General features: G+C 37.1%; 1 protein-coding gene across 1 annotated transcript in view; it reads right to left on the bottom strand.

The window, feature by feature from the left end:
- Positions 1–229: 229 nt before the first annotated feature.
- The window catches only part of COL3A1 (collagen type III alpha 1 chain), a 40497-nt gene continuing 24426 nt past the window's right edge, over positions 230–16300 (bottom strand). The window contains exons 28-51 of the mRNA XM_037162958.2: positions 16094–16147; positions 15722–15766; positions 15050–15148; positions 14848–14955; positions 14533–14586; positions 12788–12841; positions 12645–12698; positions 11913–11966; positions 10914–11021; positions 10411–10464; positions 10078–10131; positions 9723–9884; positions 9497–9604; positions 8943–9050; positions 8227–8280; positions 8031–8138; positions 7491–7544; positions 6782–6889; positions 6434–6487; positions 6234–6341; positions 4938–5223; positions 3710–3897; positions 2959–3201; positions 230–1354 (exon numbers count right to left, since the gene is read on the bottom strand). Coding sequence (XP_037018853.2) covers positions 1208–1354; positions 2959–3201; positions 3710–3897; positions 4938–5223; positions 6234–6341; positions 6434–6487; positions 6782–6889; positions 7491–7544; positions 8031–8138; positions 8227–8280; positions 8943–9050; positions 9497–9604; positions 9723–9884; positions 10078–10131; positions 10411–10464; positions 10914–11021; positions 11913–11966; positions 12645–12698; positions 12788–12841; positions 14533–14586; positions 14848–14955; positions 15050–15148; positions 15722–15766; positions 16094–16147 — 2466 coding nt within the window. The 3' untranslated portion in view covers positions 230–1207. The remainder of the gene's footprint in view (positions 1355–2958; positions 3202–3709; positions 3898–4937; positions 5224–6233; positions 6342–6433; positions 6488–6781; positions 6890–7490; positions 7545–8030; positions 8139–8226; positions 8281–8942; positions 9051–9496; positions 9605–9722; positions 9885–10077; positions 10132–10410; positions 10465–10913; positions 11022–11912; positions 11967–12644; positions 12699–12787; positions 12842–14532; positions 14587–14847; positions 14956–15049; positions 15149–15721; positions 15767–16093; positions 16148–16300) is intronic.

The raw sequence follows: 16300 nt of genomic DNA, 5'->3' as shown, positions 1-16300 counted from the left end.
GTGCCTCGGGGGTTCTACTAAATGTAATCTGAATATCTGCAATATTCCCCACTGGTCATTATCTCTGTTCTGAACATAGGTTATATTAACTTATATTGTGTTTCTGAAGGCCATTGCCTTATTAAACTAGAGAGTTAGAGTTTAATATTCTTTTTTGCAGAACATCACTAACGACCCTCAGTATAAGCATACATTTATTATATTTATGAAAAGTGACAAAAGCCAGAAATGTTTCATCATGACATTTTATTATGGGTGTCTGTAAGGAAAAAAAGATCAACAACCACATACAAGCTTACAAAGTTAAATTTCAATACATTCCCTGTGTTATTGTGACAAATTAGCCCCATAGTTTGTTTTTTTGTTGTTGTTGTTGACTTTTACACGATGAAGGACAGTCCTCTGAAGTGACATGCCAGTAAATCTTTCTGAGAGGAGACATGTACAGATGGTGTGCATTTGGTGTTTTGAATGAAAGGCAACAGTTCTGACCTAGACTCTTAAAAGTGAAAGTATATTAGCACCATAACATGTGTCTTTAAAGTCTTCCCCAAAATTGGTGATCTTGACAATTTTAGCAATGACAAGAAAAGAGAAAAGCACCTTTAAAAGCAGTTGATATCCAAGATTAAAATAATTGTGATTTTAAACTATTTCTTTAAATTTTTTCACTACACTCTACTTTTTTAAAACAAATATTTTAGGAAATAAATTGATGAAATTCATAAGTTTTACCGATTTATACAATTTTTTTATCTTCTGAAACTTAGAGAATTCATCTGTGTTTCTGACCAGGTTGAGGTAGTTGAAACAGGGAGGTCTTTTTAAATCTCATGTTTGACTGTTTCAGAAAGAAAGGTTGTCTTTTAATGGTAAGCATAGTCATTGCTCTGCAAATGGGCTGGGATTCAAAGAATGTAACTCAGTGTAATCGTAAGAGTGTTGAAGTTTATTTATTATAGCACCATTGAGACATTTTGAAATTGAAATTTTTAAAAAAAATAGAACAAAAAGCATTTGAATTGTATTCGGTGTAACAGCAAAAATTTAAAAAAAGTATCCTTTTTGTCAAATTACACTTTTTCCAAAAATTTTGGAAATAAATAACTGGAATTTAGTTGGTCACTTGTACTGGTTGACAAGATTAGAACAAGAGGAACACATATGGAGTGTGAAATTTTTGCTGAGATTTTAGATAGAGGTTGGTTTATAAGAAGCAAACAGGGCCAATGTCCACGCCGAATTCTTGATCAGGACCACCAACATCATATGGCGCGATATCTACAATAGGTAGTCTCACAGCCTTGCGTGTTCGATATTCAAAGACTGTTTTGCCCCATTCCCCAGTGTGTTTCTGTAAAAAAGAGTAAAAATATGTAAGTGATCATGACATTACAATTACATTCATATGCTGCTTAACAAAGGGGATACCTTCTAAGAAGTACGTCCTTAGGTGATTTCATTGTGTGGACATCATAGTATGCACTTACACCAACCGAGATGGGGTAGCCTACTACACACCGAGGCGACATGGTATAGTCTATTGCTCCTAGGCTACAAGCCTGTACAACATGCTACTGTACAAAACAACATGAAGTTAAACCAAGCACAAGGGAATACCATACAACCAACAGATGCAGTAAACAGGGGATGTATGAGGTTGCTGCCAGAATAGATAGCATACTATTTTAACAGCAAACTTTTTTTTAAGTAGAAAGAGTACACTCCAAAATAACAATAAGAAGTAAGGTAAATATATAAGCCAGTAACACAGTCATTTATTATCATTGTCAAGTAGTAAGTACTGACTTTACATTACTGTACATAGCATACTTTTCTAGAACTGGCAGCGCAGTATGTTTATTTATATACCAGCATCACCACAAACATGTTAGTAATGCATTGGGCTTTGACCTTATGATGGCTACCACGTCGCTAGGTGATAGAAGTTTTTGGCTCCATTATAATCTTATGGAACACTGCCATATATGTGGTCCATCATTGCCCCAAATGTCATTATGTGATACATGACTGTGCTTAGACATTGCTGTGATGGACCACATTTTTCATTTTTAATTTGCTTGAAGGAAGTTACCAGCTTTGCCATGCTATCTTCCATACACATGAGGTCTATTCCCCTTCATAGCTATATCCTCCCTGTGGATAATCCGTATTTTTTATGAAAAGCCTTGTAGGTCTTCCAGGTAATCTCAGCAGGGAGTCTGCCATAGGCCAATGCATTCTCAGAGGCCTTAGTTCTGGTCATTGTTAATAGTGCATAGCTCATTTACCAAGAAGTAGAAGATCTTTCACTACAGAATTTGCTAATATTAGAAGTGAATCTCCCTCCACTCACAAATGATAGTAACACAGAATGCATTTAAAGTTAACCTTTAAAATTAAAAAGAAAGCAGCCCTGGCTGGCGTAGCTCAGTGGATTGAGTGTGGGCCTGTGAACCAGAGTATCGCGGTTCGATTCCCAGTCAGGGCACATGCGTGGGTTGCAGGCCAGTTCCCAGCAGGGAGCTCATGAGAGGCAACCATACATTGGTATTTCTCTCCCACTCTTTCTCCTTCCCTTCCCCTCTCTCAAAAAAATAAATAAATAAATAAATTAAATAAAAAATTAAAAAGAAAGCAGGGACTTTAGATTGTGTCCATATGATGGCTATTATATAAAATGTATAGTAACCATGGAGATTATCTGATAACATTTATAGTATGGATTCAAATTTCAATTGTTTTCATTTTAACTGCTTTTTATCTTGTGTTTGACCACATTTATTTATTTTTGTGACAACATTTCCTTCAGTGAATCAGTAGATTTTCTAAAACTCACACCAAATGCCTTCATTTGTTCATCCACATTATTTTTATTTCTTCTTTTTAAAATAGTGTGATTAAACTAGACATGCTGAGCTCATTGTGATTCATGCATATAAAACTGTTGTTACTTACAGTGCAACCATCCTCCAGAACTGTGTATGTAAATTTGCTGTTTCCTTCAGCCTTGAATTCACCTTCATTGGACCCCATCAGCCTCAGGGCTTTCTTCACATTCCCACTGGCATGGTCCATGTAGGCAATGCTATTCTTGCAGTGATATGTGATGTTCTGGGAGGCCCGACTGGAGAGAAGCCGGAGGAATGCCAGCTGGACATCGAGGATATCTTCAGGGAGTTCAGGATTGCCATAGCTAAACTGTAATAGGAACCAAATAAAACTGATCAAGCATTTTGGTTGTAATTCTATGTAAGGAATTCACGCAGTATACTTCAGTCATCATAATGTAGGTGTTCATATATTTTATGTGTGAAGTTTTTATTATGGTTGACATACCCTATAATGTTAATTTCAAATGTATAACATAGTGATTTTATATTTGTATACCTCACGATGTGATCACCCAGGTAAGTTAATTAACCACCCGTCACTGTATGAACATGTTTTTATTGCATGTATAACATAAAATGTTAGAGTAAAAAGGTCTTTGAGACTTGAAAGAAAGGTGGTCGCATGAATAATTCAATCTAGTTTAGCTCTTCAGAGACAAGTTATGAAAGTTAAAAGTAGTCATCTGAATATAGAAAACCATGTGAGCTCTTTCATGGATTAACTAACTTTGCTGTGTGATGGACAGACAGCTGAAACCAAGAAAGTCACGAGATAAGGATGATTTAGTTAAAAAAATTGGTATACTCTTTCGTACCTGAAAACCACCATCCATAGTTTCACCAAACCAAACATGTTTCTTCTCAGCACCAGAATCCGTCCACCAGTTCTTACGTGGAACACTCAAAGGACTGGCATTTATGCATGTTTCTCCAGTTTCCATATTACAGAATACTTTAATAGCATCCAACTTGCAACCTTGGTTAGGATCAACCCAATATTCTCCTGAATAATCACAAAAAAGGATAATGGAAATTGGTTATAAAATCCTGTAATGAAATCTGGACCAGAATGATTTTGTTTGTCTGGTAAGACATTCGTAATGTTGATGACTAGTGTATTTGTATGTTATCGTATAGTATAATAGAGATACTTTTAGATTGAAATTATTGAGGTAAAACAGTTAGATACAACAATTAGAAAGCACTGAGGTACAAAGTAGCATCTTGATATTGAACAGTGAAGATATATTAAGCCAACAACTTTTAATTAGGTATTGTATCTACTGAAATCTCCCCCTTTTAAAAAATATGACTACCTATTTAATGTGGTTTTTCTTAATGTAAGCTCTTTGTCTAATGTAGGTTTATGTCAATAAGTCTAAATTTAGAGTCCTCGTAATTGATGATTGTCTTTTTTTTTTAAGTAACTTTCAGAAATGACTCCAAGGCAATGTTCCATGTTAACATATTTAAGAGCTTGGAATAATTTTGCTTTTCAGAAAGAATTAACCCATATATGCAAAACCCTACACTCTTACAATGTTAAATTTAGTCCCATATAATACTCTGAAATTATTTAATCATTTTTAATTTTAAAAATTTAATAATTTGATTCATTACACAAATTAAATGGTAATAAATGAATATTTCAATAAATAAATTGCAAACTTTGCATTAAATTACATACATTTGTTCCTGAGAACACAGTAATAAACGTTGCTTTCTCACTGAAATAAATTTGTGATAATATGCAGAAACATACCAAACTATGAATTGCATAAAAGTTTCTACAAAACTGTCTTTAAATGTAGGAACATTTAGAATATTTTCAAGTTATTCATGTTACATTTTAAGAACACCTGCAAAGTTTATGTTTTCTTCTCATGTGTCATGTGGTTTCTATACACCTAACATTCTTTAGGTACTATTTCTGCTATAAAATATTTTCTATTCACAGTAATATTTTCCTTTTCCCTAAATACTGATAGAAGCATCTTTCTCTGTAGTCCTGTTGCCACAAGTCTGAACTATTCACCAACATACCGCTCCTGAGTTCAGGATGGCAGAATTTCAGGTCTCGGCAGTTCCGAGCAGGGTTTTTACGAGACCCATCAGGGCTGATGAGGCTCTCGACTTGTCCACTGACTGATTTGAGTGAAGTCATAATCTCTTCGGTGTTGATTTTGAGATCCAGTGGGTCATCTCCATAATATGAACCAGCTTTTTCACCTCCAATGCCAGAGATGGCAGCAGCCCCACCACCACAGCATGGACCAGGGGCACCAGGTGGTCCTGGAGGGCCTGGGTGTCCTGGGTGTCCTGGGGAGCCCTGCGAAGGGGAAGAACAAACATCACTGAGGTGCACTTGTTTGGTATCTACTGAAAGAATATGTTGCTAGTCCAAGAAAATATATTAAAGACAACTAGTACCTTGTGACATCATAATTATTTTAATAGAGGATTATTTGAGCTGTTTGGTGATCAAATGATAACAAACTCATAATGACTACAATTCATTCTCATGAAATTCATCGTTAGACTCTGTAAGAATCAGTGGTGTCAGAGCATGTAATTTACTCCATCATGCCTCCTGTGTAAATGAGATCAGTATTATAACACCGCGGATTCTTATGCTAACAGAATTCTCATGTTAGCATAAGAATTCTGGTTCCAGATGTGTCATTAATTTTGTATCTTTGGGGTGATCATTTAACTTATTAGTGTGTTAATTGCCGCATGTGTGACTTGTTTGGGGTGATCGTTTTTATTCCATGAACCCCAAAGATGTGGAATAGAAAGGTATTTGGAATGAAGGTATCAGTGGCATTCCTTCATGATCCCGTGAAGGAATCATGGAAGCTATTTGAGAAGTAGGATATACTACATCCCAGGTGGAAGAAAGTTGGAGTACAGTTGTGAGAATGCAACACACAGAGTTAATAAAGCTATTGTATAATCCTTACCTGAATCATATGAACAACTGTAAACCTACTTTTACCCATCCTTGTATTTGCAAATCACTATGTTTCTCATGGTTGTGAGACTCCAGTGTGGGATCAACACGGACAGAGTTTGGTTAAATGGGTTTATGTCTTTATTTTAATATAACTGCTACCTTATCAAACTATAAAAAAAGGGTTTTTCCTTCCTGTTGTGTGGGGCATTGGAGAAAGTCTTACTGTGGTGGAGAACGTCTTCAAGTCGTTGTTCATATTCTAAATCAACTTGGGTGATTGCATTACATTTATCTCACTCTTTGTTTTAGAATATTGCAAAGTGTTTTTAAAAATGTGGAGATTATAGCAAATTAAATCCATCTATTTCTAAGTGATGTTTTACCTCAGATCCTCTTTCGCCTCTGTTCCCTCGAGGCCCTGGTGGTCCAATGGGGCCTGGATGTCCACTGGTTCCATCTTTGCCTGGGGGCCCACTAGGTCCAACGGGTCCCTAAAAATCATCACGATGTCACATAGAACACCTTCTTCCAGTGCGAGCAGTAAAAAAGTGTGGACCTTCCTATATCTGTCTGTGGTACTTACTCTGGGGCCTGCAGGTCCTGGACTACCAACTGCACCTTGTTGACCAGCTGCACCCTGAAAGCACAGGAAGGGGAATATGAGTGAAGATTTTGAGAAGATTGGGGAACTATACATTTAAGACCAGGTCAGGAAGCATGGGGATCATGACAAAATATAATTTCCTTTTTCTTTAATCTCCCTTTATCTCATGCCAGCTACTATTTCAAATAAGTCCTTGAATCCATTTCTCATCTCTTTTATCACACACTTTTAGAAATGAATGTTTTATACAATTGGTGTTTAAAATTTGCCCATTTCATCTGTTCAGATGCATTGGAGGGGTTATTCTAACAGAACGGGTGCACTTACTGGAGAACCGGGGGCACCTGGGCTGCCAGGGAAGCCTCGGTGTCCTTTGATGCCCATGGAGCCGCGTTCCCCTGCTTCACCTTTGTCACCACGTGGGCCTTGGGGACCCTTTACAAAAACATGTTTCAAAGTAAGGTCATAACCACACATACACATTGGAAAAACAAAATAGAATTGATACCAATTAAGTTCATTTTTTGACATTCTATTAGATAGAAATTTCATCAACAGATACTATGTACATGGAACAATAAAACATTGTTCTTGTGGTTGTTTTCATTCTGGGATGATAACTGCATGAAACCCCAATAATCCATGTGTATATCCTTGGCTTCAAAGAACTTTTGGGTCCTGAATTGCTTTCTATGTAATTGAAGGAAAGTTTAAATTCTGTTCTAGTTATGTATTTTGTCATTCCCTTTTCTCAAACATGCCAGAAAATAGAATACACTGTATTCTACATATTTTCTACACTGTAGAATGAGTTTTAAAAAAAGGCCCTGGCCAGTATGGCTCAGTTCATTGGGTGACATTCTGCAAACTGAAAGGTCATGGGTTCGACTTCCAGTCAGGGTACATGCTGGGGTTGGGGGTTTGGTCCCCAGCTAGGGCACTTGTGAGAAGAAACCAATCAATATTTCTCTCTGTCTCTTTCTCCCTCCTTTCCTCTCTCTCAGGAATCAATAAGAGGAAAAAAAACCCAACTTACAGCAGGACCCCGGGCACCAGCAGGACCTGGAGCACCAGAAGGGCCAGCAGGACCCTAAAACAAAAATAAACAAACATACAAGGAATTGTTAATTTATTGATATAGCTTTGTTTGATTTAAAAGTTAATAATTTCACTGTAAGGGAATAATAATATGCCTATTAGTACTAGTACTGAACGTTAGTATTATTTTCTCCTTCAACATCCTTTCCAAAGACATGTTTATATCTTTGCCAGGGGCTCTAAACAGACAAGCTCAGAATGTCCTATTAATTTGGCCTTACATGTACCCAGTGAATATACACTTGGTCTGATTAATTCCTTTTTGAATTTGCCTAATGAATTCTTCATTGATGACTGCTAGAGACTTCTCATATAGCTTTATTACCACAGTTGCCTATGGAATGACTAGTGTAAAAACTGTGAAACAAGTGGTAGTAGACCTTTAGGTTGGCAGCTATGACATTCTATCTTCTACCTACTAATCTCTTTATTGAGGAAAGTGGACAAGTAAAGAAAGATAGTGCTTATTAGAACTCACACTTTCTCCTCGATCACCATTCTTTCCTGCCGGACCGACAGGACCAGGGGGGCCTGGATGGCCAGGAGCACCAGGGGCCCCAGGAGAGCCATTTTCACCACGATCACCCTGTGGGAAAATTCACAGATCCAAAATAAATACAATCAGCAGCTATCATTTTAATTGCATAAGCCTACTGTACCCGTGTTTCTTATACCTTGGTACCCGGAGTTCCATCACGGCCTGGCAGACCATCAGATCCAGGGTTTCCCTGATTGAAGGAAGAAAAGGAGGAACAATATCAACGTCTTTGGATGTACTCAGTTACCATCCGAGCCGTGATCTCTCAGTGGGGACAGTGTCACCCTAAAGAGGATAAGAATTAGTTCTTGGGAATAAAAAATCATGGATACTACAATGGGAGTGGCCCTTCAAAGGGTGACAATGACTAAATGCAGTGTATCTGTGGTACTCGACTTTCACAGGGTGAGAAAGGGAGACATTATTTTTTTAAATGTCTAAGAGGGATCTTTATGGGAGATATAATAAATTAAAGCTTTGCTAAAATTAATTCAAGCTCATAATAAAAACCTACAATTTAAGGAAAGACTAATCACAGATAACATGTAGTGTATTTTCACCTAGAAGGAATGCTGTGAACTGGGGCTCTCCCCAGGCCCAACTTGTTACTTTATCTAGCCAGGGATCATATTCTTCTCCATGAATGATCATTCATTGGGAAATATTAATGAACATGAATATTTACAGTTATTCTACAGTTATAACAAAAAAGAAAATCTGTTAGAAAAAGGAGAACTTTGGCATATAGCAATATTTATACTCTTAACCATTAAGGCCCGATTTGGCTCTTGCTTAAATAAGTAATCAGATCCTGTTTGGCCAATTAGATAGTTTCCAAGAACTAGTACTTACATCTCTTCCAGGTTCACCAGCTGTACCAGACAGACCAGGAAGACCCTGAGGTCCAGGAGGACCACGTTCTCCATTTTGCCCGCTAGGGCCTGGTTTGCCACTTTCACCCTACGTAAAAAATAAAAGACATTTTTTTAAAGAACTTAAGACCAAGGAAAAGCCTTGTTTAAATCAATTTTTATTGAATTTGTTCCTAAAATTCTCCCCACCAGAGGGAAAAAGTTTTGCACAAGCAAGCTTCTTGGGTTTTGTAACTTGTCCAGAGACTCTGGACAGGAAAGGGCTGAGTAATTCCACTGGTTATCTTATTCAGAATGCATTCTAACATGAGATGGAGAAACAGACATGGCTGTCACAAGAAAAAAATGACAATGAGCCATCATGAAACTATAGACTTATGGTGACCACTGCAATCTTCCCCAAAATGTGACACTGTCAAGAATTTTCATTTATTACAGAAAAACTGGTTCACTACGTACTTGCTGTAGCTAAGTGATCTTCCAAGGCTATCCGAAGAAACAAGAGTGCAGGGATATAAAGACGGCTGCACTCACCTTGATGCCCTGTGGGCCAGGACTGCCTCTAGGACCTGGCATGCCTGGTGGTCCTGCCAGACCCCGTGCTCCGGTGATTCCTGCAATTCCAAGTGGGCCTGGAGCTCCCTGTTGTGACAGATAATGAAGCCTCAGTTCTTCTTTATGCGAGTATATTTTCCTTTATTGAATTTACGATGAAAAATAAAATGGCATCATCAATTATTAGAGAAACAAATCTACTCACCGGAGGGCCCTGGGAACCAGGTGATCCCTTCTCACCTGGTGGACCAGCATCACCTTTTGGTCCAGAACTCCCAGGGCTTCCAGGAGCACCATTGCTACCAGGCGGGCCTGGGGGTCCGTCCTTGCCTGGAGCACCACTGACACCAGGGGGGCCTGGGTTACCCTATAAAACATGTTTGAAATTTGAGTAAGTTATAATAAAGGTAGTAAATCTTTCTTGCCTGCTTTACTTGCATTCAGATAACTTTATATAAGATTTAATAAATAAAATATAGCAATGGGTAGTTTCTTATCCTATGCATACAGGAATGCTCTTTTTGGAATGTGGTGAAAAAATTTCTTTAAAAAGTACTTACACTACTACCAGGAGGACCAGGAAGCCCACGGCCACCAGGGAAGCCTGCTGCACCCTGTGAAATGAAAACATATTTTTGAGTTTCAAAAATTAAGTAGAACAAAGAACCACTAGAAACAAGTATAAAGTACAAAAAATGTAGTAGCATCTGCCTTCTACTCTGAGTCACTTGTGCTTTAATTTTTTTCTTGGACTTTACATAAACTCATATATGAGTAAGCAATTATAATTTTTATACTCTATTTAGGGATCTAGTGCTCCAACACAGTTGTTATACATATTCATATTAATTAATGCTTTTCAATAATAGTTAATTAAGAGGATTAGTACTTACAGGACCACCAGGACTGCCACGTTCACCTTTGACACCTGGGGGACCAGGAGGACCCTATGTGGAGTGGAGGTGAAAAGGATTTATAAGAATAGCACCAAAGTTATATTTTTGGCAAAACATTTATTTGGCCTTTGTAGAACAGTAACTCAGCTTATTGTGATAATTATTTTGCAATAATCACAGATATCAAATAATTCTGTTGTGCACCTTAAACTTGTACAGTAGTGTGTATCAAATATATATCAATAAAACTAGGAGAAAAAACTACAGTGCAAGTGAGAACATCTACCAAAATCATCTCCCCAAACAAAAAAGTGGAGTAACTCTATGAAGAGTTGATGAACATGATATTTAGATCATTTGAACCAAGCTTCAAAATCAGAGCAATATTCTCACAAAGACTGTACTTGTCACCATGTCAAGCTCCCACAGTATGACATATTAAATTCTTGCTAAACTCAACGCCTTTTACCTGAAGCCTTTGAGAAAGAGAGAACACTTACAGCAGGCCCAGAACCTCCAGCAGGTCCTACGGGTCCAGGAGGGCCTCCTTCACCTTTTTCACCAGGACCGCCTCTCTCACCTTTAGCACCAGGCTCACCATTCTGTCCCTGCATCCAGAAACAACAGCCTGTGAGCTGATATCTTACACAATGTACTGGCTTATCATTGCTTACATTCAGAAAATAAAATTATTCCGGGAGAGAGATGCTGAAATAAAATCAGAAAAGAAGGCTCTTAGAAGACATGGCCAAACAAAGTCATTCAAAATATTTCCCTGGTAAAAGAATATTATCAATGGTAATGGAAAAATATGAAAATATATAATAAAGATTATATTAAAAAGGATATTATCAAGAAAGCATAAGTGTGTTTATTATTTGTTGTAAGGGAGAACATACCTCTGAGGATGTGTGGAAAGTGAGCACCAGTAATATCATTTGAGAAGGATAGAGTTTAGAGCTAAATTGAAATGGTACCATTTTATAATGAAGGAACTTTTAGAATTTCAGAGTGCTTTTAGATCTGTGGTATCATGTTAGCCTCATTAATCTAGCATAAAGGCAGGGCAAGTATTTTTTATATGCATCTTTTAAAGAGTAAGAAGAGAGATAAAGGGAAAAAAGGTTGGGGGGAGGGGTTCTAAAATAACCAGATAGGGAATGAGTGGCTGAGGCAGGACACTATCTATACTTAATTTATACTTCTGCCATTTTTCAGCAAGATAGTGATTCTGAGCTGGACACATATATTTTAAAATTACAGTTTACACTTAATATTGTTTTGTATTAGTTTCAGGTGTTCAGCATAGTGGTTAGACTGTCATATGCTTTACAAAGTGTTCTGCCTGATAGTTTAATTGTCCACCTATCACCATAGAGTTATTATAATGTTGTTGACTGTATTCTCTATGGTGTACTTTACATTTCTGAGACTGTTTTGTGACTACCGATTTGGAGATCTCAATCCCTTCAACTTATTCACCTGATGTTCATACTTACGGGAGTACCAGGGAAGCCAGCGGGTCCTGGGGGCCCAGGTTCACCTCTATCACCCTGAAGAGGAAAATATCCTTGTTAGGCACAGGGAAGACATCTCGCGGGGACCACACATCATCCTCTACATCATCTTGTCTTTTTTTAAGAAGGAAGTGTACAAAAGTAACTAACATGGTTTGCCATGTGAAGACTTTTCCGTTTCTGAACAAAGGTAGTAGTGAACAACACCAGAACTATTGATTCCTTCTGCCTCTGACTATGATATCATTTGCTTGAGAATTCTGGTGTATGGAACACATTTAATTGTATAACTTCTAAAATATGTAAGGATTTAAAAATATAGTAAAAGGGCTGAGAAATCAATAACTCAATAAAATTACTTAAAAACATTTACTATACATCTCTCCTGAGTCACAGACCCTGAAGGTGGAGAACTTCAGATCTACAAGAAGCCTCAGGCAAAGATTCTATAGATTTAGAACACTCATTTACCAATCTATATTACTTGAGCACGTTTTATATTTTTTCCAAAATTATTTAACAAAGAAGCCATGATTTAACATTTTTCTTGTGAATTTTGGATTTGAAAACTTTAACTCTTGTTGCATGTCAGGTGATCTCTAAAGACAGTATCCCACCATTGAGACTCAGGGCTACCAGGTAGAACTGCTAAATGTGAGTAGTTGGTGTCTCTGTGGGGTTGAAAAGTGTGTTGAAAGTGTCTTTAACACTTACAGGGCCACCTCGAGGACCAGCCACACCTGGAGGTCCAGGGGAACCACCTTCACCCTTTAAAAATAGAAATAAGAAATAATATTCCCATCATCCAAAAAGACGAAGACATTTTGTTTTTGTTTCTAAATAGTGTGAAGTGTTACCTTATCTCCAGGTGGGCCACTTGGACCAGGGGCACCAATGGGACCTGTAAGACCCTAAAGAGAACAGAAATATATTTTTAATTTTGAAGATAAAAAGCATTATTTTTCTATTAATCAGATAGAGAGCATACAGACATATTATTTATCTAATAAACTACATCATATGATTTCTTTTATGGCTTGAATGATACTTCAGTGTACTTAATACTTCAGAGCTTAGTAAATATAAGATTCTGTGGAATGACTCTAAAAGGGTGTAAGATTCAGTGAAAATTTATTGATGCATTCTTCTTTCTATTACAGAAGGTAAATAAGACATGATGTAAGATCTTACTATCATAACTTAAAAATTAAAATACATTGCCTTATTCAACTGCTTAATAATTCACATACAAAGTTTTGAAATTGACATTTTCAAGTATTAAAGTTTTGCTTATTTAATAAATAAAAGATTGCTTATTTTTTTAAAAAATTAGATAATGGCTTAGTCATCTAGTCTGTCAAATATGAAATATTTATAAATTTTTTCAAGGCAACTCCAGTAAATATATCATCTATGTAATGGCTTAAATTGTCATGTTTATTTAACATGCTTATTATGTAGATATGACTACATCTAGTACAGGGATGTCACACTCATTTTCACTGGGGGCCACATCAGCCTCCCCATTGCCTTCAAAGGGCTGAAAGTAATTTTATGACGAAATAAATGTAACTGCTCCTTAACAGTTAAGCGAGAGCTCAGTGCGGCCTCTGGGTAGAAAGAAGGTGCCAGGTGGGATAAAAGAAGGTGGAGGGCCAGATTCAGCCCATGGGCCTTGTGTTTGCCACCTGTGATCTAGATGTTGTTTGCTAATGTGAATAGAATTGATTATAATGTTTGTTTTTTCCTAACATTTACTTTTAAATAGTTACAGATTCATAGAAGTTTTCAAAGAAACATGCAGGGAAATCCTGTGCACCTTTCTCCCAGCTTTCCCACAATGTTATACCTTACACAACTGCAGTGCAACATCAAAACCAAGAAAGTGACACTGCTCCAGTCCATAGCACTTAGGTTTCTCCAGTTATACATGCACTCATTTGTGTATGTATCTCTATAGAATGTTATCACATGTAGCCCTCATGCCCACCACAATAATCAAGATACTCAAAAGGTACAATCATCATGTGACTCCCTCCTGTCACCTAACTACAGCTACAGCCAACTCCTGGCAACCATAAAGCCGTTCTACATCTCTGTGTTATGTTAGTTCACAATGTTACCTGAATGGGAGCATGCAGTAAGTGTATTTTTCATTTGACTTTTCTCCACTCCAGCATGGTGCCCCTGAGGTCTGTATAAATGGCTGCAGGTATCGATAGTTCTTTCTTTTTCATTGCTAAGTAGTGCTTCACAATATGACTTTATCAAAGAATTGCAATGTTTTTTAAAATCAAAAAGTTCCTTCATGAGCAGTATTGATTATCTGGGATTTTAGGGACTCATTATGATTTTAGCTTGTAACCTTTGTCATACTTTGGGGATTTTCCATTCTCAGGTCACGGTTGAATTGTCAAGTAGTAAGAGATATAAGTCAGAAATTTTAACTATCAAATCATTAGGTCTTTTTAATGGTCAGAAGGTAGCAAAGTATGGTCTAATGTACCATGAGAAGTTTGGGGAACAAATGGAAGTTGAGGTGAGGAAACTATTGTATGTCACATACATAAAAGTCATGTTTCCCCCCAAAATGAGTACTCACTCTTGGACCATCTTTCCCGGGAGCACCATCAGCACCTGCACTGCCTGGGTCACCCTGTCAAACAAAAGCCAATGTCATCAGCTTAAAAGTATCCTCAGTGAAAATCTGCCAAGAAGAGGAGCAACTTTCAAGATTTGCTGTGATATGTGCAATACATTAGATGTTCTGATTAATAGTTGCTTGAGGAACACATAAAATTTTTACTTACTATAAAATAACACCAATTTGGAAAGGAGATTGCTCTCCAGTGGCGGTATTTCCCTGTAGTCTACAAAGCCTGTTTTGTCACATAATTAACAAAAGGTAAGTCAGTACCTTGTCACCCTTTGGGCCAGCAACTCCAGGGCCTCCTCTTTCTCCAGGCATCCCTTGCAGACCAGAACTACCAGGAGGACCAGCTGGCCCAATAGCACCAGGAGGGCCCTACAATTAAAAGAGAAATAGTAAATCACAAGAAGGAAATGCAATGTATTTTGCATCGTAAAATCTAGGTGAATTGAATTATGTGGCATTTTACCTTTCCTCCTGCAGGACCAGGAGAGCCATTTGCACCTTTAGCTCCAGTGGCCCCTGGTGGTCCAGGAGCTCCTCGTTCACCAGGGGCACCAGGATCACCCTGGAGGAGGAAAGTGTAATGTTCCTGTTAGAAAACCCAATGCTAAAAATAAAACCCAAACACCCTAAATTGTATTGTTTTGATGAAGACCACCAGGTTCTCAAATGAAATTTTTGAACCATTTGGAAAATTTTTATAAAAGAGATTTGATCATCTGAGTGGTAATTGAAAATGCAGAATTAGTCTAAACAAGGAAACTTTGACACCTGACCTGATTAATTATCTTTGAAACTATTATAATGATTTTTTTCACAAAAGCACATTTTTAAGGTTCTTCTACCAAAACAGGTTGGTTTAAAAAATATAGAATCAATGCGCTGGGAAGATTTTTCTTTGAAATTTCAGGCCCATAGTTGATTCTATATTGTTTATTAATGTCAGAGAACTTGATTTTCCTGATGAAGCAAATTTAATGTATTCAAAATGTCTTCAGTTACCCTAAGTGTATTCACCAAACATTTACAATATTGTTACTCTTAAAAAGAGCATTTTGATGTGATATACTAAAAATGTGCCACTAATCAATTGTTCTATAACTTGCCAAAACATTAGACAATACATTAAAATATTTACCTTGCCTCCTGGAGTTCCAGGTCCACCAGCTTCACCCTTTGGACCCTAGGAGATTGACATGCTATGATTAGACCTATATCAGAATATATGTTATATAAATATAAGAAATACACATTTGTCTTATTTTCATAATGTACAATTTGTCAAATCTCAAGCCATGTACTCTTTCTTTAGTTACTTTTATTCTATGGTAAAATTCAAACAATATAATTGTTATGATTGAATAATTTTTGTTTTGTTAATGAATATTTCACAACTAGATGTTAAAATTCGGACACCATGGCATGAGAAAATTAAAAATTTCATAATTAATAAACAATTACAGTTTGTTCTTTTGGTTTAGGAATTATAAAAAAGTGACATGCAACTTACTGGTTCACCAGGTTTACCATTTTCTCCTGGAGGGCCATTGGTTCCAGGTAAGCCCTACAAAGAATCATATGTGTAGTGTGCAGTTTACTTCAAACATTGCTTCCAAAAGAACTCTCATTCGTCTCTTCAAAGTATTAAAAAATGGTTTCAGTGATCTTTTTTGAGGTAAAAAAACTTGTGACTCTCAAAATCCAATGACAGAGATGT

This window comes from Artibeus jamaicensis, unplaced genomic scaffold (genome assembly GCF_021234435.1).
Source record: "Artibeus jamaicensis isolate MK-2021 breed Jamaican fruit bat unplaced genomic scaffold, CSHL_Jam_final contig_391, whole genome shotgun sequence".
NCBI lineage: Eukaryota > Metazoa > Chordata > Mammalia > Chiroptera > Phyllostomidae > Artibeus > Artibeus jamaicensis.
The sequence above is the reverse complement of the archived record's forward strand: the minus strand, read 5'-3'. Positions and strand labels throughout refer to the sequence as shown.